A 27,767-nucleotide genomic window follows, 5' to 3' on the forward strand; every position below is an offset into this window, starting at 1 on the left:
ACTGGAAGGAGTGTTATTTTCCAATAAAGGAGCTAAAACGGCATTGGCTTTGTTATAGCCAGAACCTGTTTCTGTTGAAATGTCCTAATTTAAAAAAAAAGTAAATTTAGAGCGAAGTGTTGTCAGAAACCTCTCCCCAAACAGACATTCACCTTGGCAAATGCGTTCACATAATTGAAGCCAACTCATTTGTAAAAACGTCATATTTTTAGCTGTGCTCAATACCAGTCAGACACAGCTAGGAGATTAAGATCTGGAGCGGAGCCTACCATTCTGGATAAGTATTTGAGTAGAATGACTGCAGCCAGAGCACAGCAGACAAAGCAGATATCCCACAGTGTTCAACCATTCCTCCGAAATGGGCTCCAGAGGCATGCTGGTTGGCTAGGTATGGCATATCCAGCAGGGAAGCGGTTAGATGGCCGAGGTCTGCATGACACAGTATACAATTATATTCTCCTCTGTGACTCAAGGCTTTGTTAATTCTATTCTCTGCGTGCTTCTCCGCTCTGTTTGCTGACAGATTGACAGCCATTGGCCTAGCTTGGAGCTGAGCAGAAGTTGCTTTTTTCCAGCCTGGTGTTCGGGGGATTTGCTGGCATCAGTGGGAGGGGATGGTATTCTGTGAACACTTTTATAATTAGGGCAGGGAGCAGTTTCCAAAATTCAGGATGGAATTATTATTACGGTAAGTAGTTCTGTCAAAATGGACATCAGTCATTCTCTGCCGTCTTATTATTGGACCAGAGCTTTATATTTAAAGTGTCTTGATTTCTGGAATTATGGCATTGTTATTGACGTCATAAGCAACATGAATAGATTAGAATTAAGCGGTTTAAAGATGGCATGTGGAAGATATAATGGATTAGCCAGTGAATGGTGCAGGGGTGTTATGTGGAGGAAAGGTGCAGAAGACAGATAACAATGTATCCAGGTAATGTGATAAGCTTACCTGAACTGTGAAGGGTAAAGTCAAAGTCTGGGGCGGTAAGTACCGCGAGAAAGAGGGGAGTGTCACTAAGGATTAAGGGATTATTGCAACTACAGGATTTTGGGTGAGGAAGTGGTATTGCCAGGAACAATATTACTGAATATATACAGCATTATTATTCATGTTAGAGAACAATACAGCTTAATTAAAAAAAAGTGAAATTCTAATAATGTGTAAGTGCCTTAGTTGTCTTAAAGGGGTTGTGTCAGCTCACACCTTGGTGGCATATGACTAGAATAAGCCGCCAATGTCAGATAGAGGTGGAACCTGCACCTTTCCCACAAAGTGAGCTAGAGCACACCGCGCATGCGCGGATTGCTGTCCATTCTCTTCTTTGACAGTTCCAAAAATTGCTGAGTAAGCATGTTTGGTAATTATTGGAGAGGGCACTGCGCAAGCATGGCCACCGCTCCGTTCATAGAGATAGCGATATGCCACTCATGTTTGTGGTGAGACCAACCTTTCAATCAGCCAGTCCTGGATTTTCTTGGCCATTTAAGCCATACACAAAAGATAGCTGTCAGGTTAACATTCGTCTCCTCCAGAGTCCTCAATACATATGTCCTGGAATGGGAAGAGAGCCAGGGCCAGACACCCCTGGCAGTCACTTATCTCCTTGAAAAAATAGGTTTAGGTAATCCAGTATGCCCAATCCTTATATCCTCCAACATCTACTGAAGGGGGGAATCTTGAAGGCACCCATACAAATTAGATGATCAACTGGTTCCACCAAAATTGTCTGGTTTGGCCAACATTTTTCTAAGCCTTAAAACTTTTCACATCATGGTTGGCAGATCTATCATCTTCCTAATTATATATCTCAAAATGAGGATCAGATGGCCGTAGAAGGGAGACAATCTGTAATATTTCCTTAGGGACTATTTTCTGTCCTTCTTGTTGAGACCTAAACTGCCTTTCTCGCCCATATTCCTTGGGGGACACAGGAAACCATGGGTATAGCTCTGCTCCCTAGGAGGCGTGACACTAAGTGAAAGCGGTAAGCCCCTCCTCCATCAGCTATACCCTTCAGCCTGGAGAAGAGACTGCCAGTTTTTGCTTAGTGTCCAAGGAGGCAAGACACCCCCTGCTTATGCAGGGTTGTTTTCCTATGATTTTTTATTTTTGCGTTATTTGTTGTTTTTAATTCGGTTTTTTTTCTACTTACAGGGACAACAGAGGCGCATTAGACCCCTCTGTTTCTCCCGGGGTTGAGTTGCGCCAGTGCCGGTAATTCCGCACTGCCGCCTCCCCCACAGAAGACAAGGTGGACCAGGGCAGCCTCGCTCCCCTGCGTCCCGCCAGCTCAGGGTCGCCCGCACGCCAAGTCCCTCCCCCGGCTTCCTGCCACTGCGGTGCCAGGAGCTGAAGGGGCGACCCCGCTGGATGGATTGAGGGTGAAGACAGCGTATGGTGAGACAGGCTGCTCCAGCCTCCCCTTCCTCCCTCCCACCGCTGCTACAGGCCTCCTGGGCTCCCATGGCCACTGCTACTACATGGCCACTGCTACATCGTGCGCCACCCCTCCCCCCCCCCCCCGGGCATATATCGGGACCGTTACCGGGCAGGGGAGTTTATCTGGGCAGGTCCTTGGCAGGGACGCTACCTTCAGGGGACGGCTGCAGGAAAAAAGCAAGCCGTCTGCCACATCCAGGCGCGGAGGGGGCCGCTTTCTTGGCGTGAACGGCGCCATTTCAGGCCGGCACTTCATGATCCTTGGGGGTTAAAATCATTTTGCCGCGCGCGCGCGGCTCTGCTTCAGAGCGGCAGAGAGGGGGCGGAGCTTCCTACATGCGCTCCGCTACTTCCGGGTTCATCGCACAGTGCTGCGTGGAATCCTCTCTGCAGTGCGATCCGAAGCCGGTGCTGCTGCCTCTCCTCCACAGCCTCCTCGGTCTGTTCCCCTTACCGCTGCCGCTTGCATCATCCGGGTCTGGTAGGACTTTTAACCCCCTCCGTGCCACAGTACTGTCGCTTGGGTGTTATCCCCGTTTCTTTCCTTGGGGTCTCCCACTTTAAGTGCAACATCTTTGTTCCACCATGTCAGACCCTTCTGCAGCCGCCAAGCCTTGGTACCATGCCTGTACTGCTTGTAGGGAGCCCTTTCCCCGGGGGCAGTCTGATCCGCACTGTACTGCATGCCGGGCTCCACCGCAGCCTCAGTCGCCCGCTGTGTCGCTCCCTGCTGCCTCTGACCCGCCTGACTGGGCTAGATCCCTGTCCCAGGCCGTGGAAAGCCTCACTCATGTCGTGGGCCGCCTAATAGACAGGCCGCCTACCCCGCAGGACGCCACTCTTACTGTCGCGCCCTCCGGGTCCACCGCTTCTGCCGCTGCAGCGGGTTCACTCTCTTTTAGTGACCCCTCCCGAGCTAGGCACTCTCAGAAGCGTATTAGAGTAGAGCGAGCCTCCTCCTCGGATGCCTCCCTCTCCCCGCCACGCGTGCGCACCCAGACGAGCCTCTCCTCTCCAAAGGATTCGCTCTCTGAAGGTGAATTGGCGGTTTCAGATTTGGAAATGGACTCGGCCCTGCCGTCCAAGCTAGCCTCAGCGATGGGTCAACTCATCTCTGATATTCGTGACACCTTTAAGGTGCAGGATGATCCCCCTAGCTCGGACGCAGCTAGCGTCTCATTTATCAGACCCAGGCAGGTTTCAAAAGTCTTTCCAATCCACTCTGATTTCTCCTCTGTGGTTTCTAAGGCTTGGGCTCGCCCGGACGCCCGTTTTGTCAACCCCAAGAAGCTGGACATTTGCTATCCTTTTCCAGCAGATGTCGTGGCCACATGGTCTTCCCCACCCAAGGTGGACCCCCCTGTGGCCCGGCTGTCAAAGAACACGGCCATCCCTGTTCCCGACGGGTCCTCTCTTCAGTCAGCGGAGGACCGTCGCATGGAGACCCTTTCTAAGGGCATTTTTGCTGCCTCCGGTTCTGCTCTCAGACCGGTTTTTGCCTCTGCTTGGGCAGGGAAAGCAATTTCTGCTTGGGGTGCGCAGCTGGAACAGGAGTTGGACTCGGACGTCCCTATCCAGGACCTGCGTTCCTTGGCCCAGCTTATTGTTCGGGCCGGGAATTTTGTTTGTGAGGCCTCCCTTGATGCGGGAGCCTTATTGCACGCTCCTCCGCCCTGGCAGTTTCCGTCAGGAGGGAGCTCTGGCTGAAGGTTTGGAAAGCGGACGCTGCCTCCAAACGTTCCTTGGCGGGGCTACCGTTTGCGGGTTCCCGCCTTTTCGGGGTCCGCCTAGACGAACTTATTTCGGAGGCCACGGGTGGTAAAAGCACCCATCTTCCTCAACCCCAAGCCAGGGGCGCCCCCCGCGGACGCCCTGGTGCGTCTCGTTTTCGGTCCTCCCGCAGGGCCTCTGGGGCTCCCACCACAGCTGCCGCTTCGGCTCCTCCCCAGGACAAACATAGGAAGCCGTTTTTTCGGGCGCAGCCCTCCTGGCGCAAGCCGCAGGCTGCCCGCACACCCGCAGCAAAGCAATCCTCTGCCTGAAGGCGCGCCCCCACCCACCCGGGTGGGGGGCCGGCTCCTCCTTTTCAGGGACGTCTGGTTGGCTCACGTCTCCGACGCCTGGGCCCTCGAAATTGTGTGCTCCGGATACAAAATCGAATTTGCATCCTTCCCTCCAGATCGGTTCTTTCGCTCCCGCCCGCCACGGGACCCGAAGCGCGCGGTTGCGTTCTCCGCGGCCGTTCAAGCCTTACTGGACAGGGGGGTGATTACCCCCGTTCCTCTAGAGGAAAGGTTCCAAGGGTTCTACTCGAACCTCTTTGTAGTTCCCAAGAAGGGAGGTTCCATGCGGCCCATTTTGGACCTCAAAAAGCTCAACCGTTTTCTCCTCCTTCGACGGTTTCGGATGGAGTCCCTCCGTTCCGCGGTGGCTTCCCTGGAGCAGGGAGATTTCATGTCTTCCATCGATATACAGGATGCCTACCTCCATGTTCCGGTAGCCCGGTGTCACCATCGCTTCCTCCGATTCGCCGTGGGGGACCTCCACTTCCAGTTTGTCGCCCTTCCTTTTGGGCTGGCAACAGCCCCCCGGGTGTTCACCAAGGTCCTGGCCCCGGTTTTGGCCTTACTCCGTTCCAGGGGTGTTTTTCTGCTACCGTACTTGGACGATATCCTCATCAAGGCTCCGTCCCTTTCTCAAGCGGTTGCCAGCGTGGATCTCACTCTAGAGACTCTGACGAGGTTCGGTTGGGTCATCAACTTCCCCAAGTCCTCCCTTCCCCCCTCCAGACAACTGGTCTTCCTGGGAATGCTTTTAGACACGGGAGCGGCGGAAGTACGTCTTCCCTCGGAAAAACGTCTGATCCTCCGTGGGGCGGTTCGGGGTCTCCTTCTCCATCGTCGACCGTCCTTCCGCTTCTGCATGCGGGTCTTGGGGCAGATGGTTGCCTGCTTCGAGGCGATCCCGTTTGCGCAGTTTCACTCCCGCCCTCTCCAACGGGCGATCCTCTCCTCCTGGGACAAATCGCCGCAGTCTCTGGATCATCCCTTCCATCTATCGCCTCCGGTGAGGTCATCTCTCCGCTGGTGGTTACAGTCCCCTCTTCTGGGCAGGTCTTTTCTGCCACTCAACTGGTTGGTGGTTACAACCGATGCCAGTCTCTTGGGCTGGGGAGGCGTGTTTCCTCCCCGATCCGTCCAGGGCATTTGGTCTCCATTGGAGTCCAAACTCTCGATCAATGTCCTGGAGCTGAGAGCGGCCCTTTTGTCTCTTCGACACTGGACTCATCTGTTGAAGGGTCATCCAGTTCGTGTACAATCGGACAACGCCACGGCTGTGGCGTACATAAACCACCAGGGGGGCACTCGCAGCGCTGCTGCAATGAGGGAGGTCTCCAGCATTCTCCGTTGGGCGGAAGCCCACGTCCCGGCCCTATCGGCAATTTTTATTCCAGGGGTGGACAATTGGGCGGCGGACTTCCTCAGTCGCACCACTGTCGACCCCGGCGAGTGGTCTCTTCACCCGGAGGTATTCGAGGCCATTTGCCTTCGTTGGGGCATACCGGACGTGGACCTCATGGCCTCCAAGTTCAATCACAAGGTCCCCGCCTATCTGTCCAGGGCCAGGGATCCGGGAGCTTGCGGAGCCGACGCCCTCGTTCTTCCTTGGCGAGGCTTCGCGCGTCCATACATATTCCCTCCCATCCCACTCCTGCCCAAGGTCCTTCGGAAGATCGCGGCGGAAGGCGTCTCGGTAATTCTGGTCGCTCCGGACTGGCCCCGCCGGTCTTGGTATGCCGACCTCATGCTGCTCCTGGCAGACGCGCCCTGGCCGCTGCCCGCCAGGGAAGATCTTCTCTCTCAGGGACCGATCTTCCACCCGCGTTTAAGGTCCCTACGTTTGACGGCGTGGTTGTTGAGACCACCGTCCTGACACGTAGGGGTTTTTCTGCGGACGTCGTCCGCACCATGATCCGCGCCCGTAAGCCGTCCTCTTCTAGGATCTATTATAGGACCTGGAGGACCTATTTGGGGTTCTGTGCCGATCTGGGGATTCCTCCGCTCCGCTTTTCTCTCCCCACCGTTTTGTCCTTCCTGCAGAGCGGATTTGCCCAAGGTCTGGGTCTTAGTTCGTTGAAGGGTCAGGTGTCTGCGCTGTCCATTTTGTTTCAGCGCCCACTGGCCCCCCTTGGTCCTGTCAAGACTTTCCTTCAGGGCGTGGCTCACGCGGTTCCCCCGTACCGGCCTCCGGTACCGCCCTGGGACCTGAACCTGGTTCTCTCAGCGCTCCAGGCTTCTCCTTTCGAGCCTCTGCGGACGGTTTCCTTGCGACTTCTGTCCTGCAAGGTTATTTTCCTTGTAGCCGTCACCTCTCTTCGGAGGGTGTCCGAATTGGCTGCACTCTCCTGTCTGGAACCTTTCCTAGTGTTCCACCAGGACAAGGTGGTTCTTCGTCCGGTCCCTTCCTTCCTTCCTAAGGTGGTCTCCGCCTTTCATCTGAACGAGGACATCGTTCTCCCCTCTTTGTGTCCTTCCCCTTCCCACCCTAGGGAGAGGGAACTTCATCGCCTGGACGTTGTCAGGGCGCTCAAGGTTTACCTGGAGGTAACCAGCTCTTTCAGGCGTACTGACTCGCTCTTTGTGGTTCCGGAGGGGTCGCGCAGAGGGTTGGCGGCATCCAAAGTTGCTATCGCCCGTTTTGTCAAGATGGCTGTTACTGAGGCTTATCTCGCCAAGGGCAAGGTTCCGCCCCTCGGTGTTACCGCTCATTCCACTAGAGCGGTCGGGGCTTCCTGGGCTCAGAGAAATCGGGCTTCTACGGAGCAGATTTGCAGGGCGGCCACTTGGTCCTCCTTGCACACCTTCACCAAGTTCTACAGGGTGCATACTCATGCGTCGGCTGACGCTGCTTTAGGCCGTCTGGTGTTGCAGGCGGCAGTTGATTGATGCCTCCGGTGTTGGTCTAGTTTGTTCTGGTCCCTCCCTTCTGGGACTGCTCTGGAACGTCCCATGGTTTCCTGTGTCCCCCAAGGAATATGGGCGAGAAAAGGAGACTTTTGTATTACTTACCAGTAAAGTCTCTTTCTCGCTCTTCCTTGGGGGACACAGCACCCGCCCTTCATTTGGGTTTACAGTTGTGGTTCCGGCTTGGTTGCCCCCGTTGGGGCTTGACGGTTCTTTTTTCCGGTTGGTGGTTATCTTTCACTACTTGGACACGCAACTGGCAGTCTCTTCTCCAGGCTGAAGGGTATAGCTGATGGAGGAGGGGCTTACAGCTTTCACTTAGTGTCACGCCTCCTAGGGAGCAGAGCTATACCCATGGTTTCCTGTGTCCCCCAAGGAAGAGCGAGAAAGAGACTTTACTGGTAAGTAATACAAAAGTCTCCTTTTTGATTAAAAAATGAAATGTACAGAAGTGTGTCTCCCAAACGTGAGATGGAAGGGGCCTTACACTAGTAACAGATTCTTGTTTTCAATCACTCGTGCCATTCTGGTCTTTCTGTATTGTTATAAAGAGATTTTAGGAATTTGTAGCGCAGGTGTTTCTGCTCGGTGTCATTTTGCTTGTCCTGTAGAGAAAATAGTGCTGACAGTGTTCAGTGTTACAGCGAAGCATCTGCCGCTCTTCTCTGGATTGGCTAGTTTGTCTTACATTCACACACAGTATTGACATTGCAGCACATTTGAAATGTTCAGCCGTCTTATGGATTGTAGTCAGCAAAGTTTATATTGACTGCGCTACTATGCAGAGGTTTTCACTTTGTGTGTGCTTAGGGGAAAAAACTTCTTAGAAGGTCTTTTGGACGCTGAGCCTTTACTGCAGCGCACACAGCCTTTATACATGCAGCATCTGATGGAACGAATCACCTTTTTTCTGTCTGAACAGAATCCATCAGAAAAACTGTGTCCCCATATGATATGAGAGGCATAGTAGAGGGCTCCATCTTCTGCTGCAATTGGACATCCACTATTACAACAAAAGATAGAACGATATACGGCCATTTGAGTTAGCTCTAAAAGTATTATTACCAAGCAATCACTATTAGGGTCCATTCACACGTCCTTGTGTGTGGATCCGCAAAACACGGACATCGGCGATGTGCGTTCTGCATTTTGCGGACCGCACATTGCAAGCACTGAATAGAAAATGCCTATTCTTGTCCACAATTGCGGACAAGAATAGGACATGTTCTATATTTTTCGGGATCGGAATTGCGGACCCGGAAGTGCGGATCCGCAATTCCGTATCCGGGCAGCACATCGTGCTGCCCCATAGAAATGAATGTGTATGTAGACCATATTAATTTACCACTTGGTATCTGTCCTGCAAACATGACTGAAATAATTTTTCTTTTTGCTAATAGCACAGTTCAAATGTAAATTTGCTTTTTTTGCCTGTATTCTTAAAGATGTATATACACAATTTTTTTAGGTTAGTTTACAGTATCTTACAATCTCCTTTTTTTTTTTTTTTTTAAATGTCTGTCTTTTTAGCACCACAAGTTCTACAGCCAGTAGCTGTGACACAGAGTTTACAAAAGAAGATGAGCAGAGGTTGAAGGATTACATTCAGCAGCTGAAGAATGATCGGGCTGCAGTTAAACTCACTATGCTCGAGCTGGAAAGCATCCATATTGATCCTCTGAGCTATGATGTAAAGCCTCGGGGAGACAGCCAGAGACTAGACTTGGAGAATGCGGTCTTGATGCAAGAGCTCATGGCCATGAAGGTAACATGAACAGCCATATATCCTCATCTCAGCTATGGCAAAACTGATTATTAAACATGAATTGTCCATTTTAGTTAAAAGGCTTCGCTTTAAAGGGAACCTGTGAGCACCGAAATGGACCATAAACCACCAGCAATACCTTAAAGCTGTTGAAATCAGATTTCTAATGATTTTGTGTAAGATGTCCAAGGCGTGAGATCACTGTAAAACAACTTTTATTCCCCCGCAGGTCGTATGCAAATTAGTTCCTTGAAGTCAAGGGAGCAGCGGCTTTCACGCTTGAAGTCAAGCTCACCACGCCCCCTTTCCCTCCTTTAGCATTTGATGGCCTTTTGGATTCTTTCAGGTAAGATTTCATCCTGAGATTTCACACATGCGCAATATGATCTTATTTCTGGCACCTGCGCATTGATCCCCGCTGTAGTGGGGTGCAGACTCATGTGGGCAAGCGCTTCAGAGAACATCACCCTGCATCAGAAGCACCTGCGCATTGACTTGCTGAAGCCAAGTACACTACAGCGGGGATCAATGTGCAACAGAAACGAGATCAGGCTACGCATGCTCGAAATCTCAGGATGGAATCTTGCCTGAAAGAATCCAGGTGAGAGCTTGACTTCAAGAACTTTATTTGAATATGACTTGCCGAGTAATAAAAGTTGTTTTACAGCGATCATGCATCTCGGACATCTTACACAAGAACATCATTAGAAACCTGACCTCAACAGCTTTAAGGAACTGCTTGGCGGTTTATGGTCCATTTTGGTGCTGACAGGTTCCCTTTAAGATGTAGACTCTGTGGGCTTTCTCTCTGTGCGGATTGATCACAGACCTATAGGTTGATAGAACAGTCTGCGGAATCCACACGGCCGTGTGCATGAGCCCTAAAGCAGCAGTCAGGGAATTTTTTTTTTTTTTTTTTAAACCACATGAGATAAAAGGTGGCACAGGCAATTATCTTACCAACCACTTTATTGCAAAGTTAGGTGCTCTGTTTGTATCTGTCCTTACATCACGTTACCCACACGCTTGCTACCTGAATCCTACAGTCTCTGCTGTGTGGACCAGAAGTCAGTCTCTCAATGTGAGTCTCAGAATCTCCAAAGTGCTTCTTTAACATGGATGCAGGTTGCAGAGCTAAACAATTTGTGCCTCCGGATGCTGACAGGTTGAAGTGCTAACTAAGGAAGCAAACCATCTCGAGAGTTCTACTGAGATGTGTGTACATGTCTTCCCTTGGCATGTACATCTGAGTTAGAGCTGACATTTCCAACACATTTTCTTCAATGTATTGCAGCAAGAGAACCAGTGGTGTCTAATTCATTAGCATGTGAAGTGCATCACTCATAAGTCCCCAGTGCCGTTGCTCTGTCAGTTTGTTAATGTTCCTGTCTGCTTTTTGAAAGCCCAGAGTTCTTGATCCATCAGGTCTGACACTGCTGCAGAAGCTGTAGAAACATGGCATTACTCACCAGTATGGCAGCCTGCACTGTCCTCATATGTCAGTGATCAGTTTGGTGCTTTAATGTCTTTATCTTTCCAGACAAAACTAGGGAACTGTTAGTACTTTATTTGAGGAATGCAATCTGCATGTCATGTATTCTCTACTCTTTTTTGTTGATAAACCATGCAGAATTTCCTTGGATGGCAAAAATCTACCCCACAGTATTCTTCAGCTTCTTCGTTTTCCGCGCCCCCTCCTTTTGACCGTCAGGGCCAGACATCAGCGGCCTTTTCCCTGCAGTAGTATTCCAGTGCTGTACGCCACAATTCTGGCAAATGTGGAGTACATCTGCTTCAGCTGAACATTTGCTTACTGCGCATGCATCTAAATTGTGGAGCCCGTGCACTGATAGACGGCCAGGTAAGAGGGCATTGATGTCTGGCAGTGTCAGGCAAGGGGCGGGTATGTGGAAAAGAGAGGAGATGAGGTGCACCAACCCTTGGTGCACTTTGTGCCTAATTTATTTATAGAAGAGACCTACATTTTCACTGGAAGGGAAAAAAGGATGTTCACTGTCCAGCCAGATGGCACAGTGTAAACAGGATCACGTAATTATTATCTGTTGTAGAGCAGTGTAGTGGGGGCCCACCTCCTTACTTCGCTATCCAGGTCTACAAGTGAAGGCATTTTAAATCATTGCTGGAGAACGCATTTAAGATGGTTTATTCTGCATATTTACAGGTAAAATTTATGTCAGAGAAGAAAATATAATTATTGTCAAATTTAACTTAACCTCTTCAGGATCGTCGCTGTATGTATGTCGAAAGTCTAGGGTCTAAAAATAATGCCCACTTGTGAGCGGAGTGGTTTTAAACTGCAAACAACCAGATCTAATGTCTATGATCAGCAATAACGCTGATCATTAACATTTGACCTCTTATATGCTGTGGTCACATTTCACCATGGCATTTGAGGTGACTTTCACTTGGGAGCACTGTACCCCCGCACAGAGATTGGGAAAGCCATTCATTTTCTGTAATAACCTGGGTCTTTCTGAAAGAACCCAGGCTATTACAGCTGTAGCTCCCATGGAGGTCTGTAGGTTGCAGGAATCTTCCATACACTGCAATAGTAATTTATTCTAGTGTAAGGGAGTAGTGATCTGAAGATCAAATATTCAATTCCCTAGGGGAACTTCAAGAATTCCCCACCTTTCCCCATAATAAAAGTAGACAATAAAAATTAAGAATATAGGCATTGCCATCTGCAAAAACACCAGTACTATTAAAATATAAATGTATTTATCCCTTATGGTGAGCAGTGTAATGGGAAGAAAATCAATAGCCAATTTCATTTTTTGTCACTTCACCTCCCAAAAAAACGGAATAAAAAGTTATCATAAAATCATACGCACTACAGAATGGTATCATTTTAAAACTACAGATCACACCTGCAAAACAGTAATAACTGTCAAACCTCCTTTGGCAGCAATAACTTCAACCAAACGTTTCCTGTAGTTGCAGATCAGACGTGCACAACGGTCAGGAGTAATTCTTGACCATTACTCTTTACAGAACTGTTGCTGAACTGCAATATTCTTGGGATGTCTGGTGTGAATCGCTTTCTTGAGGTCATGCCACAGCATCTCAATCGGGTTGAGGTCAGGACTGGGCCACTCCAGAAGGCGTATTTTCTTCTGTTTAAGCCATTCTGTTGTTGATTTACTTCTATGCTTTGGGTCGTTGTCCTGTGGCAACACACATCTTCTGTTGAGCTTCAGCTGGTGGACAGATGGCCTTAAGTTCTCCTGCAAAATGTCTTGATAAACTTGGGAATTCATTTTTCCTTCGATGATAGCAATCCGTCCAAACCATGATGCCCCCACCACCATACTTCACAGTTGGGATGAGGTTTTGATGTTGGTGTGCTGAGCCTCTTTTTCTCCATACATAGTGTTGTGTGTTTCTTCCAAACGACTCAGACAAACTTGGGAATTCATTTTTCCTTCGATGATAGCAATCCGTCCAAACCATGATGCCCCCACCACCATACTTCACAGTTGGGATGAGGTTTTGATGTTGGTGTGCTGAGCCTCTTTTTCTCCATACATAGTGTTGTGTGTTTCTTCCAAACGACTCAACTTTGGTTTCATCTGTCACAGAATATTTTGCCAGTACTGCTGTGGAACATCCAGGTGCTCTTGTGCAAACTGTAAACGTGCAGCAATGTTTTTTTTGGACAGCAGTGGCTTCCTCTGTGGTATCCTCCCATGAAATCCATTCTTGTTTAGTGTTTTACGTATCGTAGATTTGCTAAAAGGGATGTTAGCATATGCCAAAGACTTTTGTAAGTCTTTAGCTGACACTCTAGGATTCTTCTTCACCTCATTGAGCAGTCTGCGCTGTGCTCTTGCAGTCATCTTTACAGGATGGCCACTCCTAGGGAGAGTAGCAGCAGTGCTGAACTTTCTCCATTTATAGACAATTTGTCTTACCGTGGACTGATGAACAGCAAGGCTTTTGGAGATACTTTTATAACCCTTTCCAGCTTTATGCAAGTCAACAATTCTTAATCGTAGGTCTTCTGAGAGCTCTTTTGTGCGAGGCATCATTCACATCAGGCAATGCTTCTTGTGAAAAGCAAACCCAGAACTGGTGTGTGTTTTTTTTATAGGGCAGCTGTAACCAACACCTCCAATCTCATCTCATTGATTGGACTCCAGTTGGCTGACACCTCACTCCAATTAGCTCTTGGAGATGTCATTGGTCTAGGGGTTCACATAGTATTTGCTTGAGGGAGTGTCATCTTCAAGTGTGAATGCGCACCTATTTTATCTTGGGAGTAGCATTCCTCTGCACTTTTGCCCTTCCTATCCAATAGAGCGCCTTCATTAGGTGGTACATATGGGTGTGCTTGCTCCTCCTCCCATTGGTTGCTTCATGCACATGGAGGTGACTAGGAGCAGCACACCATATGTGCGGCATCTGCGCTCCTGAACATAGAAGCCCAATGGCTTAGGTAGGTTTAGCGTAGGACCCGCCTGACCTGAGACCACCTTGGCGCTTGGTAGGCGGGTTTAGATGTGTTTTGATCAAAATATATTGACTAAGTGTCTCAGATATTATCATATCAGAGTGAGGACTTTGTCCATATATAATGCTTGCATCTACTTTACTAAGTGCATTATTATCTTATTTCTGTGGTTTTCTTCAATAATATGGCCAGGGACATCCGCACATTTGTATATCATATCGTGCAGGATGTTTTTATCTTAGTTTTTTCTGTGGAATTTTTTTGTCTGTAGTATTTGCTTGAGGGAGTGGTCCCTTCAAGTGTGAATGCGCACCTATTTTATCTTGGGAGTAGCATTCCTCTGCACTTTTGCCCTTCCTATCCAATAGAGCGCCTTGATTAGGTGGTACATATGGGTGTGCTTGCTCCTCCTCCCATTGGTTGCTTCATGCACATGGAGGTGACTAGGAGCAGCACACCATATGTGCGGCGTCTGCGCTCCTGAACATAAAAACTTTCACACTTGCGTTTTTCTTTTCCGGCATAGAGTTCCGTCACAGGGGCTCTATACCGAAAAAGAACTGATCAGTTTTATCCCCATGCATTCTGAATGGAGAGTAATCCATTCAGTTTGCATCAGGATGTCTTCAGTTCAGTCGTTTTGACTGATCAGGCAAAAGATAAAACCGCAGCATGCTACGGTTTTCTCTCCGGCGAAAAAAACTGAAGACTTGCCTGAATGCTGGATCCAGCATTTTTTCCCATAGGAATGTATAAGCGCCGGATCCGGCATTCAGAAGACCCGACAGCTGCTGCACTCACCCGGCCCCAGCGATCACATGACCACCGGGCCGGGACAGGAAGCGCATATCGCTTCCTGATCTGTATACACAACGCTCGTTGAGCGTTGTGTATACAGCGATCTAGAAGGCAGGGACACCTGGGAACTGTCCCTGCCTTCTCTCTGGGTTGCCCTGCTGTCACTGACAGCGGGCCCCCCGCTCTGCAGCTGCACAATTAGCGTGTAGCTGCCATCTCTGAATGGATGTTCCAGAACGTCCATTCAGAGATAAACATCCACCCATAGGACGTTTATATCCTATGGGCGGATGTGAAGTGGTTAAAGGCTATGTACACCTTCGGGGCAGTTTTTTTTTTGTTTTGTTTTTTATGATTGCATTTTACTCATTTTGGACTAAAAATCTTTTTTTCAATTGATCATTATAAAAAATATTGAGCCATTCAGTCACAAAGGGTTAACTGTTTTTCTAGCTGTGTGAATCGTACTTTTTACTTACATTTGTGCCAGTCTTCTAATAAACCTTATCTCTAAATTACTAAGAGGTCATAAACACTTAAGGTGGATTTACACTGCCCGATAATCGGTCTCATTATCGGCAACGAATGTTCTTGCGAATACTCATTCCTGACAATCTGCCCGTCTAAATGTGCCGCCAATCACCCAATAAATAAGCAAAATGCTTGTTCATTGTGTGATCCTGTCGTTCGTACAGGCACACCAATAATCGATTCTGGGCAGCATATGGTGGTGTCTAAACAGCAATCTTCTGCCCAGAAACAATTCAGCTGTATGGGAACGAGTGATCGCAATAGCGATCCCTCGTCCTCATACTGTGAAGGAGATCGCTGCATGTAAATGCAGTGCTTCACCTCCACTGAGCAAGCGGCCAACTGTCAGGAAGGAACACTTCCTTCCCGACCATTGTCTGTTAAGAGACGTGTAAGCCTGCCTTTTTTTTAAGCCACATTCTTATCAGTAAAATAAGAATTTAGCTATAGTGAGTGTTTATAAGGTCAGACATGAGGAGCATGTCAGGTAAGCTGCCTGATGGAACAGAGAGAAAATTCAGATCCTGCTACTAGATAAACTGAAGGCTGCACAAAAACAGTGGTTACATTTTTTTTTTATAATGACCAGTTAAAAAAATTATTTAGCTCAAAATTAGTATGATATAATAATAAAAAATTGCCCCCAAAGGTGTACATAGCCTTTCAACGCACACTGCATCGTGGAGTGAGCCTTCCTGTTCACTAAACTTCCAGCATCTGCAATACTTCCTGAGCACAGCTGTTTATCTCATTTGTTCTAGCGAGTCTTCCCTATCTAATAGTCTTCATTATAAGCGCATGGTGTAAGTGATGTTTATTCAATAGCATTTAATAAATGTCCACGCATCTTCTTCTAAGGACTGCTTCTAATTCAGCCGATGGAAGCAGAACAAACAGCACTCAGACAAAGCCTCGCAGTACTTCCATTCTAGTGCAGTGCGGGTCAATGTAAAGACTGAGGTCCAGCTGCAGACACTAGTCAGGGAAATGTACAGTTGTCCATAGTGAAGCTACAGCTGCCAATTACGATGAAGAATTGATACTGCATGCTATAAACCCCACCACCACGGTCATGAACAGCAGCTTCTCCACATAGCCTTAGTAGCTGCCTCTAGCAGGTAGGTTAAGATGTGTAATTACTTTTCCTCTGAAGTCTGGGGGGAAAAAAATCCACTAAGCGACAGCATGACAATAGCTAAGGAACAGCCTGTGATCTCCCTGCTCCCCAGGGATTGTAATGAAAGCATTTGGAGCTCTGACAAATAAGATCTTGTTTGGAGAGACAGGCTAGCCCGAGATAGATGGAAGAAAAATGAATAAAGGTACATAAGGAGGCACTTGAGATATAGCACTTAATATATTGGTGGGCCCGTGGGCTGCACAGGCTGATTCCTAATTAATTAACCTGCAGTAATGTCAGATACTAACGAGAGGCTTCATACAAGTGCATTCATTCATTCATTCATTGAGATCTTGGTCCTTCAAGGATGCATTTAGCGAACATGGTTCACAATAGCCCTTTTTATAGCAAGAGAGCATCACGCTTGGTCGCAATACAATTTCTGCCTGTTAAATTAGAGGTTAGCAGCTTGGATATAGACGTTTACCCCTAGAACAAATGATTCTGGTTCAATGGAGACATACAGGACTTAGAGGTTAATTCACTTTACATCAGTGTATACAAGATCTTGTGTATTAACCTTTGTCTGGGAGTTTACTTGAGCCCATACTGATTCTGTGGATGTCTGTAAAGATTTTCATTAACCCTGACTGTCTACAAGCATCAGTGGAATGGAACACTATTGCACAGTTAGTGATGCATCGGTTTTAAAAGCAGTCAGAGCTACAGCATGTGACATATGGATTGACAAGTGCCAGTCTCAAGTATAACTAATATGGCAGATTACCAAACCTCTTCCATTAAAATATAAATTGCTCAACTTATTGCTGTGACCTGTGCATTAACCTTGTGCTTGTCTTTTAATGTCAGGAGGAAATGGCTGAGCTCAAGGCGCAATTGTACCTGCTGGAGAAAGAGAAGAAAGCCATGGAACTTAAACTGAGTACTCGAGACGCCCAGGAACAGGCCTACCTTGTCCACATTGAGCACCTCAAATCTGAAGTGGAAGAGCAAAAAGAGCAGAGAATGCGCTCACTGAGTTCAACCAGCAGCAGTGGCAAGGACAAGATGGGAAAGGTGGGGAGGGTATCAAATTCACATTGGGGCTTTTAGGATAATGACATCCCTGAGGAGTGCATTTAACAGCAGTGGTGTTAGAATGAGTGTGCCAAGAAAAATATTTTTTAAGAAGATGGGTCGGCACTGCGGTTTGCACGTGATGCACGCGTCCAGGGAAGGCGTCCCACTAGTATATAGCGAAGAAGGACCGGCACTCACTTTCTTGATGATATGAAGAGACGTTTATTCAAGGCATAATAGCATCATCAGTGACTAGTTTTGGCTAAAGCCTGAGCTTTTTTTGCAGTTTGGAAATGGCTCAGGCTTGAGCCGAAACTAGTCACTGATGATGCTATTATGCCTTGAATAAATGTCTCTTCATACTATCAAGAAAGTGAGTGCCTGTCCTTCTTCGCTATATAGAAAAATATTTTTGTCACCATATTTAACCAAAATGGCACATAATATGTTAGGCACAACTTAAAACATACTAGGCTTTTATACATTTATGCCAATATTGTGTGCCAAAAAAATAGTGCAAGGTGATGATAATGAAGTCATTCCTTTTTTATACAAAACAAGAATAAAAATTGCCTTTCATAAAGATGGCACACCTCACTTTGGATTATTTCATCTAATAGATATAATAATAGGTCTTCTAAATAGGATCTAATATAGGATCAAATATACAGTGACTATAGTATACAGGTTGCATAGATATTGTAGGACAGTGATGGCGAACCTTTTAGAGACCGAGTGCTCAAACTGCAACCCTACAACCCACTTATTTATCGCAAAGTGCCAACACAACAATTTACCCTGAATACCAATATAGTATATCTTTCATGTACTTTACCATTTAGCTATAATAGCCTGCCTACATTCAATGTGCTGCCTGTGCCGTTCATAACGCGCCCTGCGCTGGTGAATGTCAGGAAAAGTGTAAGGCATATTGGTACACCATAGACTTTTTCCAGGCCGTGGGTGCACACTGAGAGGGCTCTGAGGTTTGCCACCACTGTTGTAGGATATATAGAATGATAAAGTGTAATAGTATACAGGCTGCTGGAGTATACTAGACTATCCATTGTCATACTGTATATTACCAACATGTGCTCTAAATATCTTCATTTGTGTGCGTTGTATAAACTTTTGTTACATGGAGGTCAGGGACGTAGCTATAGTGGATGCTGCTGCTATGGAGCCAGAACTCAGAAGGGGCCCACCCAAGAGGATGACTAAAAGATTTTATTGTCAAGGCTCCTTCAACATTATTATTAGGGATGAGCGAATCGACTTTGGATGAAACATCCGAAGTCGATTCGCATAAAACTTTGTTTCAATACTGTACTGAGCGAGCGCTCCGTACAGTATTAGAAAGTATTGGCTCTGATGAGCCAAAGTTATTACTTTGCGAAGTCTCGCGAGACTTCTCATAATAACTTCAGAAATTGATATATACTGTAAAAAAACATTTCCCGAAGTGGTACCTTGGAACCGAACCCTAGTTCGGGAAAAAAATAAATTCTGAAGTTATTATGCGAAGTCTCGCGAGACTTCACAAAGTAATAACTATGGCTCATCGGAGTCAATACATTCTAATACTGTACGAAGCGCTTGCTTCGTACAGTATTGAAACGTAAGTTTTATGCGAATCGATTCGCTCATCCCTATTATACAATGACACTACATACAGTGACATGACATACAGTATATACATGTAGGAAACGGACAGAGCGGCTGCCGGGCCTGGTCTGAGAGAGCTATCTTGACTAGCCGCAGGTGTTGGGGTTGCACGACAGGAGGGGGTTCCAAATAAGTTGCTTTGGAAAGAGGGGAGGGTCTTCAAAAAATTTACTGTGTGGCCGACTCATTTCTAGTTATGCCTCTGATGGAGGTGGATTAATCTGTTAGTTCTACATGGGATACAATGGAACTAAATGCTTTGTATCAAATCTTCTTCCATAGGACTCCATAGATGGAACAGCTCTGTCCTTGTCTGAGTTGAGAACGTACACTGATGGTGAATTAGCCACAGAGCTCACAAGTGCACTGAAAAGGTAGGAACCATACAAGTTGTAAACATGCCTGTGATCAACCATTGCAACCCTGTGGGCTATGGGTGGGATGCTGGAATAAGTTATTGGTGTCCTCAATTAGGTTATTCAACCTTAGAATGCTTCTCAGGCGAAATTACTGCACACAGATTTCTACTTACATTAGGATTATACTATCGTTGAGAAATCCTCCTAATCTGGCATGAAATTTACACCAAGCAAGTCCTTTCCAAGTTGCCCAAAAAAATAAAATAAATAGCTCTGACCTGTCGAGTCTTGAGCTCCACAAGACTGCTGGCACCAGAACATTGGCAGCAGATCCTTTGAAGGCTATGGGCACCTTTGAAGGGATCTTTTATATAATTGCTTTCTACTTATCTGGAGCTAAAAATGTATTGTTCCTGTTTCCTGTTCTTTATTTAAGTTTGTCTTCTTCAGCATTCAGTTTTGCTGCAGTTGTAAACAGTTGCTTGTCTTTTTTCAGATAGTTGCCCTGACAGCTCTAGTTCCCTGACGGCTCTTAACACTTTTATTTAAGACCCTTTTATACAGGCCAGACAATTATTTAGAACGAATGTTCGTACGAATGCTCTTTCCCAATAATTGGCCCATGTAAAGGTGCCACCACAATCTCTTAATGAACCAGCAAACGCTCATTCATTGGGTGAAAGCATTGTTGATGCGGCACCCAAAATCTTTGCCTCTGGGCAACAATTCTTTTTTCGTAAACAGCGATCTGCGGCCTGAAACCATAAACCTGTATGGGGATGAACAAACACCGTAGTGGTTGATTATCCCCATACAGCGGAGGTGATTGCTGCATGTAAATACAGCTCTCACCTCCACTTGTGATCAGGCAGTTTTAGGAGCGAACAGTTTGTCCCCAATAATTGCCTGGTTATTCATTCCTTTAAGCCCTAGAGATAAAGGCTACAGATCGAGCTGTCAGAGGAGCTCTGACAGAATTCACTCAGATGGAGAAGCAACGGTCTACAGATACAGTGAAAGTGTAAGCTGACCGGTCCAGATTTACTAATCCTAAAGATGGTGTAAGCTTAGGCTGTCTAGACCTACACCAGAATTGGGGTGCAAAATGGTGCATCTTAGGCCTACCCCCTTTCCTGTGATGCTCTGCCCCTTTTCCACTAAACCCCACCCCTTGTTGAGTTTATCAGAAAAAAGTGTAAAACATCCTACACGCGCCAAATTGTGCCACGTTTTAGACAGATTTTTGGCGCAGACACATTAGTAAATCTGGGCCAAATTTATAATAAAGTTCGACTTGACATGGGACCACGACCTGATGTTACTGTCAAATCTGCCACTGATAGTTTAAAGCAACAGTCCTTATTTAGGATAATTTTGACCAGTGAAGACATTGAGAAGAGGTCATCAGCAAGGTATCATAAAACAGAGGTTGAATTTGGAAGAGGGCTTGGAGATTGAAGCCAGATTTCATGAACTCTGTATTGCTCATCATAGCATACACATGTTTCATATTAGTGCTCTGTCTTCTGCATTTGCTGTTACATTTTTTGCTTTATGTGGACATGTAACAGGATGATTTGCCAGTGATAACAGTTGAGCAGTTGTATTACACAGTGGGAGCCTTTCTTTATTAATCAGAATGAGTCGCCTCTGCATTGTCTATTACAAGTGTGAGGTAACGCAATGAGCGGTGAGAATGACGAGGGTCTCCAGTTGACTTACATCTGCTTCTGCACTTCTGCTCAGGGAGACGTTGGCAACTCATATAAGATGTTTACAGTTGGTTTCTATGTCCCGATTTTATGATGACCTATACATGCTGTTAGAATTTACCACATTGAAATTCTGGCTTTGTATCAAACTCTGGGAATGGAGTATCATAATTTCTGTCCATAGACAGAGCCTGTAGCTACATGTGTGTTCTTACAGTGTCTGCAGTTATTTATGGTGCGTCACTGTCAAAGGAGAAGCTTAGCTCAGCTTTGTGTTTTGGTCTTTGTACCCACTGTGACATCTGTTTCTGCCCAAATCAGTATGGACTAGAGGTGCTGATTGTTGCAGAAGTGGAAAAAAATAAGAACAATGAGTTAAAACATTATTTAACCCCTTAGTGACCACTAATACGCCTTTATACTGACATAAACAAAGGGGGGTTTAGCTAAACTGCTGGCTTTAATCAATCATCACATGAACCCAAAATGGTGCATTAACCCCTTAGGGACGCATGACGTACCGGTACGGCATGTTTCCCAAGTCCTTAAGGACCCATGACGTACCGGTACGTCATCTATAGTTCCGATCACTGCCGCCCGTTGGGCGGTGATCGGAACACGGTGCCTGCTCAAATCATTGAGCAGGCACCACGGCTAAATGCGCGTTCATACCTGCCAATTCAGACCTGCCGTTTGCGGCTTTTTATTGTGCGGGCGGCGGTAGTCGTCGCTGCCGTCGGGTCCCCATGGGGCTGTGGGGGAAACCGGATGGCATGGAAGGCATCGCGCTGCCTTCCGGTGAAGAGCCTGTGAGATCCAGCCCCCTGGATCTCATGGGCCGGAAGCCGTATGAATAATACACACAGTATTACTCATACAGCCAATGCATTCCAATACAGAAGTATTGGAATGCATTGTAAAGGATTAGATTGATTCATAACCAAAATTGCAGTGGTTACAGAATAAATCGATCCTGTGGAACAATTGTTATCTACCTGAAATGAAATACAGAAGATGACCATAAGGAAGGATATGTGGGTGGCTAGAGAAAAGATCTTTAAAAAATCACACGTTGGTGACTACATAGAGTATATGGATTTATTCCTGTAGAGAAAGGAATAGTCTGAGGGTTACTGGCTTAGGGTACTTTCACACTAGCGGTAGGACGGATCCGACAGGCCTTTGACTATAATGGGGACGGGGGCGGAGCTCCGGCGCTGCACTACGGAAGGCCGCGGGACTAAAAAGTCGGACATGCAGTACTGCGGCACGGCGAAATAGCGGCAGCCTGTCGGATCCGTCCTGCCGCTAGTGTGAAAGTAGCCTTAAAGAATAAAGAAATAAAAGCATGCCAATAACTCAGTTGCAAACTGGCCATAGGTTATTTCTGTCTTGGCCTAGCTGAAAGTTGCGCCATATTGTGAACAAACTAAAACCTAGATTTCAGAAGAATTTGGCCCAAGAGGACAGGACTTTCCCCATTCCTGACAATAATGCAGAACGCAGTTGTTAACACTTGATTTAACCACTTAGTGACCACCAATACACCTTTTTAAGGCGGCAACTAATGGGCTGGCACCTTTTATAAGACGTCCCGGTCTAAGAGCTGCATGGGTCCCCCGTGCAGCGGAGAGCAGGGGCTCGGCTCTCGCATGACAGCAGCGCTCCTGCTCTAACAGCCTGGACTGACACGAGTGGAGACCCGGGCTGTTTAACCCCTTACATACCACGGGCAATGTAAAAATAAAATCTCCCTCACGTGTTTGGTATTGCCGCATCCGTAACGATCCGCACCACACAAATATCATGTAAATTATCCCATACGGTGAACGCCATAAAAATATGGCAGAATTGCTAATTTACTCTTAGTCACCACGAAAAAAACTTAAGCGATCAAAAAGAGTAATTTACTCCAAAATGTCACCAATGAAAACTACAAGTCATCCTGCAAAAATCAATCCCTCACACAACTCTCTAGAAAGAAAAATAAAAAGTTATGGGTCTTGGGAAGCGGCAATGCAAAAAGATTTTCTTCCTGTTAAAACGTAAAAAAATCGCTGTAATCGTACTGACCCACAGAATAAAGATATTATGTTATTTATACCGAAAAATGAACGCTGTAAAATTTATAACGTTAAAAAATCTGTGGCAGTATTGCTTTTTTTTCCCATCTCCCTCCCAGAAAGAGTTAATAAGAAAGTTATGTGTACCCCCAAATCACACCATTTAAATTTACAACTTGTCCTGTAAAAAATAACCCCTTAGGCTACTTTCACACCTGCGTTCGGGTGTCCGCTCGTGCGCTCCGTTTGAAGGGGCTCACGAGCGGTCCTGAACGCAGCCGTCCAGCCCTGATGCATTCTCAGTGGAGGCGGATCCACTGAGAATGCATCCGCCTGCCAGCGCTCAGCCTCCGCTCCGCTCAGTGAGCGGACACCTGAATGCTGCTTGCAGCGTTCGGGTGTCCGCCTGGCCGTGCGGAGGCGAGCGTATCCGTTGGGATCACAGAGTTTGTTGGGATCACAGAGTTTTGAATTGGCTTCGCACTCTATGTGTCCTAGTTGGATCTTACTCTTCTATATTGTCCTCAAATAGGTCTATGGGACCTGCTGGTGAGAGGCTGGGAGCTGGTACCCTTAGTGACCAGCCTGTTTTAGGCATTACTGACCAAGCGTTTTTCTTCATTTTTTCATTGTCTCCATCCAAGAGCTTTTACCCACCCCCCCCTTTCCCCATCTATGTAGCTGTATTAGGCTACTTTCACACTAGCGTTCGGAGCGGATCCGTCTGATGTTTCATCAGACGGATCCGCTCCTATAATGCAGACGTTCACATCCGTTCAGAACGGATCCGTCTGCATTAATACTTAGAAAATTTTCTAAGTCTGAAAGTAGCCTGAGCGGATCCGTTCAGACTTACAATGGAAGTCAATGGGGACGGATCCGCTTGAAGATGACACCATATGGCTCAATCTTCAAGCGGATCCGTTCCCCATTGTCTTTCAATGTAAAGTCTGAACGGATCCGCTCAGGCTACTTTCAGACTTAGAAAATTTTCTAAGTATTAATGCAGACGGATCCGTTCTGAACGGATGTGAACGTCTGCATTATAGGAGCGGATCCGTCTGATGAAACATCAGACGGATCCGCTCCGAACGCTAGTGTGAAAGTAGCCTAATACAGCTACATAGATGGGGAAAGGGGGGGGTGGGAAAAAGCTCTTGGATGGAGACAATGAAAAAATGAAGAAAAACGCTTGGTCAGTAATGCCTAAAACAGGCTGGTCACTAAGGGTACCAGCTCCCAGCCTCTCACCAGCAGGTCCCATAGACCTATTTGAGGACAATATAGAAGAGTAACATCCAACTAGGACACATAGAGTGCGAAGCCAATTCAAAACTCTGTGATCCCAACAAATTGCTGTGCTTTCAGGGAACAATTTTTGTTTCTCCTTAGTAGTTACACAGAGGGACATCTTGCTTGAGTTCACCCACATTTGGACAGTGTATATGGGCCAATATCTCATATAAGCAATGATTTGATTAATTGGAAACTTGTTCAAACATAGGACACTGAGAACAGATATAGTAAAAAAAAAAATCTCAGCTTAGGAGATCCAGTGCTCAAAAAGTGGCAGAATTGGATATAATAAAATGAGAGTAGTTTATACAGGGAAGCCCGCGAAAAAGTAGCCCATCTCCAAATCAAACTGCCTAATAGTAAATCTGTCTTAGTTGCCCATAGCAAGCAATCAGAGCTCAGCTTTCAGTTCCTACAGGGCTCTGAAGAAATGAAAACTATTAGGCAGTTTGATTTGGAAATATTGGAGACTGGCTACTTTTTCGTGGACCACCCTGTAAAATGCATTTGAAACGTTTTCCCCATAATTCTGGACTCAATACCTCTTAATGACAAAGTGAAAACAGTATTCAGACCTATACACAGCATCAAATGTGTTTTCCAAGAGTAAATTATTGATGGGCTAGTCCTCAGGATTGGTCATCAATATGTGATTGGTGGGGGTCTGATTTCCAGACACCCCCACCGATCAGATGTGAGAGCCACCGCCTCTCCCTCCTAGGCCCTTGACTTCATTGAATTGATACTGCACCGTGCTGGTATGCTAAGATGGAGGCCTCAGTGCCTCAGCCTCTTCAAACAGCTGGTCAGATATTGATGACCCATCCTTGGCATAGGTCATGGTGGAGTAGATACACTGTGTTCATCATCTTTGCATCATGTGTAGTGTTGAGCAAACTTGTTTTCAAGTTTGGCATACAGGGTTTAGGTTATCTAAGAATTACGTTATGGATTCCGCTACCGCGGACCATAACCTTGAAAACACAAGTTCGCTTATCCCTAATCGTGTTATCTGCCTCCAATTTTAATAGTGTTATTACCTTTCATTGTAATTCTGCCAGGGATGATAGTGAGATGACTACTGAGAACTGACCTGTACAGAACAGGAAGTGTCAGCCTATTATTATGTATAGTTGTTAAAAACTGCAGTTTACAAACTTTTTTTTTAAATATATATATGATTTTAATTCTTTGATCTGAGCATCTTCTTAGGAGTTAACACTGTCCACAAATAACCTCCGTTGTTGTAGTATTTTGGTAATTTTTGCCCTTTTCCTCTATAATTTTCCTCTAAATATTTTATTTTTTTTAGATCCGTGCACTTGCTGCCCCTAGTCCCGTTTCTGTAGTGGCATTCTGACTAATGATGTTTCTGAGTTGCAAGCTTTTATGTTTGGAGACTGAAATACTATTTTAGTACCTCTCAAGGAAATGTAATTTTAAATCTTTTTCCCTGTCGCTGAATGCTCTTCCTCTCGAATGAATTGAAAATTACAGTATTTTGCTCGCTTGTGCTTGCCGCCTGCGTTCCATTCCAGAATCTGTGAAAACTGCAGATTTGTCATACACAAATGTATTTGTACCTTGATTCTGAAACTTGCAAAATCAACAGTTTTTGTTGCCTTCATGTATTTTTTAGCATCTGAAGCAGTTGCCTTAAAATAATATTGTAAGGCAGCACAAGGACACTATGGGCACCGCCTTATCTCAGCCTCTAGCATTGTTTCATGCACTATTAAAATATGTCTACCATGTACATGAACAGTTGCTCAGGCTTATATTCGTCTGAGGGTGCCTTCACACACGGAAGATTTTGTGGTAGAAAATTCCACAACTAAAAATCCGTTCCATTCATTTGAATGAAGCAGCAAGCACATGGATCTCTGCATGCCCCGTTAAGGTGAATGGAATTGATTTTCAGTCATGAAATTCTCTGCCACAAAATCTGCCGCGTGTGAAGGCACCCTCACTGTTCAGGTCACTATACACTTTCAAAATCATGTCCCTTCTTGGCGCAGTCGTGGTTTCAAACCGTTGGCACACGAACTGCCTCCCATAATGCACACAAGGTACTCTGTGAGTGATTTACCTTATATACAATGGTATGGATGAATGCGATGTAAATTACTGAACCAGATACATTAAACCCTTAAGGACTCAGCCCTATTTCACCTTAAGGACTTGGCCATTTTTTGCAAATCTGACCAGTGTCACTTTAAGTGCTCATAACTTTAAAACGCTTTGACTTACCCAGCCCGTTCTGAGATTGTTTTTTCGTCACATATTGTACTTCATGACACTGCTAAAATTGGGTCTAAAAAGTTAATTTTTTTGCATAAAAAAATCAAATTTTTACCAAAAATTTTGAAAAATTAGCAAATTTAAAAGTTTCAGTTTCTCTACTTCTGTAATACATAGTAATACCCCCAAAAATTGTGATGACTTTACATTCCCCATATGTCTACTTCATGTTTGTAGAATTTTGGGAATGATATTTTATTTTTTGGGGATGTTACAAGGCTTAGAAGTTTAGAAGCAAATTTTGAAACTTTATTAACCCTTTAGGTCTTCCACAAGAGTTAATGGCAGATTGAGAAACAATTTCGAAATTTCTATTTTTTGGAAAATTTTCCAATATAATCAATTTTTTCCAGGAGTAAAACAAGGGTTAACTGCCATACAAAACTCAATATGGGTTGCCCTGATTCTGTAGTTTGCAGAAACACCCCATATGTGGTCGTAAACTACTGTTTGGCCAAACGGGAGCACATAGGAGGGGAACACCATATGGGTTTTGGAAGGCAGATTTTGCTGGACTGGTTTTGATTATACCATGTCCCATTTGAAGCCCCCTGTTGCACCCCTAGAATAGAAATTTCAAAAAAGTGACTCCATCTAAGAAAGTACACCCCTCAAGGTATTCAAAACTGGGTTTACAAACTTTGTTAACCCTTTAGGTGTTCCACAAGAGTTAATGGCAGAGGGAGAAACTATTTAGAAATTTCTATTTTTTGGAAAATTTTCCATTTTAACCCTTACTTTTTAACTGGAAAAAATGGGTTAACAGCCAAACAAAACTCAAAATGGGTTGCCCTGATTCTGTAGTTTGCAGAAACACCCCATATGTGGTCGTAAACTACTATTTGGCTAAACGGCAGGACATAGAAGAAGGGGAACGTCATATGGTTTTTGGAAGGCAGATTTTGCTGGACTGGTTTATTTACACCATGTACCCTTTCAAGCCCCCTGATGCACCCCTAGAGTAGAAACTCCATAAAAGTGACCCCATCTAGAAAACTACGGGATAAGGTGGTTGTTGTTTTGGGACTATTTTAGAGGTAAATAGGTAAATATGATTTTTGGTTGCTCTATATTACTCTTTTTTGAGGCAATGTAACAAAAAAATTAAATTCTAAAATTGTTTCTACATTCGCTATTTAGTTTTGTGGAACACCTAAAGGGTTAACATAGTTTGTAAAGTAACTTTTGAATACCTT

The 27,767-nt window shown here is 45.8% G+C and overlaps 1 protein-coding gene across 5 annotated transcripts in view; it reads left to right on the forward strand.

Annotated features, from left to right (window-relative positions):
- The window catches only part of MCC (MCC regulator of WNT signaling pathway), a 315,415-nt gene that overhangs the window by 270,383 nt on the left and 17,265 nt on the right, over positions 1–27,767 (forward strand). For all 5 annotated transcript variants that reach the window (XM_040421630.1, XM_040421633.1, XM_040421632.1 and 2 more), the window contains 3 exons: positions 8,938–9,172; positions 16,966–17,172; positions 19,123–19,214. In XM_040421630.1, coding sequence (XP_040277564.1) covers positions 8,938–9,172; positions 16,966–17,172; positions 19,123–19,214 — 534 coding nt within the window. The remainder of the gene's footprint in view (positions 1–8,937; positions 9,173–16,965; positions 17,173–19,122; positions 19,215–27,767) is intronic.

Source organism: Bufo bufo, chromosome 2, assembly GCF_905171765.1.
Source record: "Bufo bufo chromosome 2, aBufBuf1.1, whole genome shotgun sequence".
Classification (NCBI taxonomy): domain Eukaryota; kingdom Metazoa; phylum Chordata; class Amphibia; order Anura; family Bufonidae; genus Bufo; species Bufo bufo.